This window comes from Catharus ustulatus, chromosome 1 (assembly GCF_009819885.2).
Source record: "Catharus ustulatus isolate bCatUst1 chromosome 1, bCatUst1.pri.v2, whole genome shotgun sequence".
Lineage (NCBI taxonomy): Eukaryota > Metazoa > Chordata > Aves > Passeriformes > Turdidae > Catharus > Catharus ustulatus.
This window is the reverse complement of record NC_046221.1, coordinates 127356386-127361268: the sequence shown is the minus strand read 5'-3', so window position 1 is coordinate 127361268 and position 4883 is coordinate 127356386. Positions and strand designations below refer to the sequence as shown.

Sequence of the window (4883 nt, the reverse complement as noted above, 5' to 3'; positions counted from 1 at the left end):
AAATGCCAAAGAAAAGCCGTATTTAAAGCACTTTATCGAGAACACATCATCTCCCTCCTCCGCCCTGCTTTGTCGCTGTCAACACCCCAGAGGATGAGGGTGAAAGACACGGGACTTCTAGCAGTTCGCCCTCCTATTCTCGGAGAGAACTCGCGTTTTACAGACTTGGCCACCGGTCATTTTTTTCTCGTTTGTTTTTTGCTATAATTTATTCTGAAACTTAAGGAAGGCAATAAGAGGGTTTTACCCCCTATGCCTCATCCCAGACACCCGCCGGGCTGTTAGGGCCGCGCTTTTGTCGCGGGGGCGGCGGCTCCCGGGCACAGGCGCCTCCCGGCCTGTCCGGGGATGTTCTCCGTCCTCGCCGGTCCTCAGCTGCGGCACGAAACACCCTCACTTGCCGCAAAATGTCAAGAAGAGATCTATTTTTTGTAGACTCCTCTTTGCTTGGTTGCATTTATTTACCTAAATGCCTGGTGGAAGAGTGGGAGGAAAAAAGCCCACTCCGCCCCAGTCAGCCTCCCCAGTTCAGGGTTCTCCAGTGGAAAAAAGCTGATTTTTTGTGTCCTCAGGGCCAACAACGGTGGCAGAGGCAAAGCTCCCTGGGAAGGCAGTCTCTGCAGCTTCTTCCCAGGTAGGAGTTGTTCTAGCTGCTGCTCCAATCCCTTTACACACACACGCCTCAGAATTTGTAAACCCAGGCTGCCCCTGCACCTCGCCCAGTGTGCAGAGACCGTGAAACAGGGAAGGACGCTACCCTCGGATTTCGAGCACAGTTCGTGATTTTACTTTTTAACGGAGAAGGGAAAGGGACTGCACCTGATAACGGTAAAGCATAAAAGGCTGCCTTGATATACCAGGGGCTTTCCCTACTCAGCTCACAGAGATCATAAAGGATCAAAGTCTTGACAAATGGAAGCATGATGTAATGCCCTGGCCCCATCAAAGACTTTATCCTGAAAATGATATCTTCGTCAGGGTCGTAGAAATTAGCGGTTTGATAGATGTGAGAGGAGTCAGATCTGCTCGGTTACATTGGGTGTAAATCCGAAGTAAGCCCTGACTTCATATTTACTCCACTGCATTTCCCATTTCCTTTACTAACCAAGAAGTAGGCAAAGACGATCTGAAAATTTAGCTCATCTTCCTGCCCCCAGCCCTTTCATTAAATGAGTCAAGGTGTGCATTATGGGTCGCCTTTAACCCGCCGAGGCAGAGGTAGGCAGGAAAGGTGAGGTTTGGCATTGTGGCTTTTAAGACTGGGTACCATTTTCTTCTCTGCTTAAAGAAATTCAGTACTTTCTTCCATTAATCTTTAGCAGTGAAAGCGTTCAGCCCGCACCTGTATAAACAACCCAGATGGGGGGAAAAAGTAAACCTATATCTCTTCCTCTGCAATGTCTTTACGTACATATACATGTATATATACGGATAAAGCAGTCTAATTGGGGAGGAAGAGCAACCCCCAAGTCCAGCGTGCTGCCCTTTCACCGTGCAGCGTGTGGGACCCAGCCTGAGCATCAATCGTAGTGTCAAACCAAGTTCAAGAGATCCAGTTGCAAGATCAGCTGCCTGTATAGGTGGTTCAAGAAATGTCAAGTTTCACTTGGAAAGGCTGCCATTAAACCCAGCTCTGATGTGGTTCTAGCCCCAGCGGGTGAAGTCGGGGTTTGCACAGCGTTAAGTGGCCTCAGCGAGCCCGCAGGGCTGGTGGGGAGGGGAGCAAAGCTCTGGGCCGGCGGTGCCAGGAAAGATGCGTGGCAGCAGCCGGGAGGGTTCTGCTCGGTCGGGAGAGAAACGGAAGGGAAAAGCCTGAACAGAAATTGCGGGACAAGATCTTTCCACCTGTTGTAGTCGTCAGGTTCTTTTCTGAGAACTGCATTTTTATTCTTGTCAATCATATCCAAATTGTGAAAGCCAGCAAGGAAACAAACGCTAGCTCTTCATGTGAAAAAGGGATGTTTTGGGGGAGGTGAGAAGGATACAAGTTGATGGCTGATTTTTTATTTTATTTATTCATTTATACCTCTGTTGAACTTGTATGTCAGCTTATCCATTGAATGCGGGGTCTTCCATTCACCCTTGGATTCCATAATAAAAATTGAACTACGAAATTTGTTCTTAAAACCTGCAAGCAGCTCGAAAAGCTATCTCGTTTATTTTGCTCTGTGACAGCGAGGTGTACACAGCCCATTTAATGGGTTTTAGTTAATTGCTCTGAGGAGGGAGAAAACCTCGGACAAATTATTGTCTTGAGCTTCACACGAAACTAAGGACACTGTCACACCACAGTAGGCACGTTCCCAGTCTTTTTGCGTTGCTCCCCGCACACCGCACACGCAGCCCCCGGTGCCGCGCCTCCTGCTGCCTCCGGCCGCCCCGGCGGGGGCACCGGCACCGCACAGCCCGGAGCGGGGCAGGCAGGGCAAGAGCCCTGCTGGGGCCGCGTGCTGCCGCACCACTCGGCTGCACCGAGTTTCATACATCGGGAAAATACCATGCCCTCGAAGGAAGAGCAAGAGAAAGAGCGAGTTTGGGTGGCTTGGAGCGGAGTCCCGGGTCGCGCTTAGCCCTTTGACACAGGGAGGGGTGCGCTCCTCCCCGCGCAAGCACCGGCGGGACCAGCCCTGGAGATAATTTACGTTCTCCGAGGAGAGGAGAAGGGTTTGCCCAGTGGGAAAGGCGTGACGCCCGAGAGCACACACAGACACGGAGACATCCCGCGTGTACCCCCATCTGCGTGTGTGTGTCCCCACACAGGGCGAGGGTCTGGCTCTGCGCACCAGCCCCTCCGCGGACCGCGGGCCAGCAGCAGAGGCACCGCCCCCGGCACGGGCCTCGGTAGGGCCCGACCCCCGCCCCGCACCCCTCTCCTCCCCTCCGCCCGGCACATGGTTCGCTCCGGGGACACCCGATATATAGCGCTGTCAAGGGGCGCATCCCCCCTCCGCGCCCCCCCGCGCCCCCGCCCCGGCACGGACTCTCCGCGGCGGGGCCGCCCCGCTCTGGGCTGACTCGGCTCGGCCGTCCGCCCCCGCCTGCCTGCCGCGCTGCCCGCCTCCCCGCCGCCCGCCCGGGGCCATGTCCACGGGCTCCGCCAGCGAGGCGGAGGAGCTGCCCGACATGGACCTGCGGGCGCTGCAGCTGGACTACCCGCCGCCGCCGGCCAAGCGCCAGCCCCGCGGCGAGCTCTACCCCTCGGGGGACAACTCCTCGGCGGCGGAGGAGGAGGAAGAGGAGGAAGAAGAGGAGGAAGAGGACGGCGAGGGCAGCTGCGCGACGGGGCCGGCGGGCAGCGGCTGCAAAAGGAAACGGGCGCGGGGCGGCGGCCCCGGGGGCAAGAAGGCGGCGTCGGGGCCGCGGGGGCCGCCGCCCGAGGGGAAGCAGTCCCAGCGCAACGCGGCCAACGCGCGGGAGCGGGCGCGGATGCGGGTGCTGAGCAAGGCGTTCTCCCGCCTGAAGACGAGCCTGCCCTGGGTGCCGCCCGACACCAAGCTCTCCAAGCTGGACACGCTGCGCCTGGCGTCCAGCTACATCGCCCACCTCCGGCAGCTGCTGCAGGAGGACCGCTACGAGAACGGCTACGTCCATCCCGTCAACCTGGTACGGCGCGGGGGGCGGGTGGGATGCGGCCAGGGGCTCCCGGGGGAATCCCCGGGCCGCGCTCGGGGCAGCCCGCGGGGCCGGTGCCCGGGCAGGGTGGCAGCGCTCCGGCCGTGCCCGCCCTGGAAGGAGCTCCGCAAATCCCCAGTGGCACCGTGGGCGACTCCGGGGCCGCGTTGGCCTTCGGTGACGGCGGGTGTGTCAATGCTGGGGAGTCGGAGTAGGGGACCCTAAAGATTACATTCCTCGGGCATTAGGCAAGCTTAGTGTCCGAAAAAGGAGTAGCTCGGTCAGCGGGCTGGCCTGCAGCACAAGCAGAGCGTCATGAGTTCATCGGTGCAAAATTAAACGCCCGATGCTTGTCACAGGGGTAAAACGTTTTCTTATATACAGCAGAGGGGTTGTTTTGGAATAGTTAATATGCTTTTTATTTATTAAATGACTGGAAGAGTTTCAAAGCTAGAGAAACGTTGCAGTTTGGATGTGAACACTGTTGCTGACTATAGCAAACCTTCTGTGGAGCATTTAATTATAATGAAAAACGTAATGAAAATATTTGTTAGAGGAACTCGGCTCTCTCTGTGCTTCCCACAGGGACTAAAACATGATGACGTGTTTGCAACTGAATCAGAGTTAGACTTCTATCGGTAATAAAGCTCCAGTTTCATACAAGGATAAACTTTCTTTTAATATGAAATTTTTTTTTTTTTTTGCTTACAGACTTGGCCGTTTGTGGTTTCAGGAAGACCTGACTCTGACACCAAAGAAGTTTCTACTGCCAGCAGATTATGTGGAACTACTGCATAGTCAGACTAAATTGAGGATTTCTTGTTGATCTCTTTTTTTTTTTTTTTTTTTTTTTTAATGGGTTGGAGATTTTTAAGAGCTGTGATTTATCAGCTCAGGACTAGAAGATGGGGCAGACCCCCATCTCTAACAGTGTTAAATCTGCATCCCTCATCATTCTTTCCACTTAGTGTTCTGAGGGCAGATTATTTAAAGCAGTAAAGAATGGAGGTGGTTGAAATTAGAGGTTTTATGAACTGACTGCAGCAGCTGAAGTCTAAGACTTGGCTTCATCATTTTTACCACTGCCTGAGGACCTGCTGTTCTGAGGCTTTTAAACTAATGGAAGAGGAATATAATGATATAGAATTAACAGCATGGACCAAAATACAATTCTACAAACTAACCCCAAAGTGTTATTTGTATTGTAAAGCAAAACAGTATTTTAAAGTAGCTTTGAAAGTCAGATAGATTTATAATATATTTTGATGGCT

At 53.8% G+C, this 4883-nt stretch overlaps 1 protein-coding gene across 1 annotated transcript; it reads left to right on the top strand.

The window, feature by feature from the left end:
- Window positions 1-3081: 3081 nt before the first annotated feature.
- MSC (musculin) lies at window positions 3082-4410 on the top strand. Its single transcript, XM_033076834.1, has 2 exons — window positions 3082-3603; window positions 4324-4410. Exons 1-2 carry the CDS (start codon window positions 3082-3084, stop codon window positions 4408-4410), a joined length of 609 nt encoding a protein of 202 aa, XP_032932725.1.
- The last annotated feature ends 473 nt before the right edge of the window (window positions 4411-4883 follow it).

What these genes read in the sequence shown, in the direction of transcription:
- MSC (XM_033076834.1), top strand. Translation starts at nt 3,082, where the DNA reads ATGTCCACGGGCTCCGCCAGCGAGGCGGAGGAGCTGCCCGACATGGAC. An exon ending in ACGTCCATCCCGTCAACCTG is followed by an intron (nt 3,604 to 4,323) that starts GTACGGCGCGGG and finishes TTTTGCTTACAG; the next exon opens with ACTTGGCCGTTTGTGGTTTC.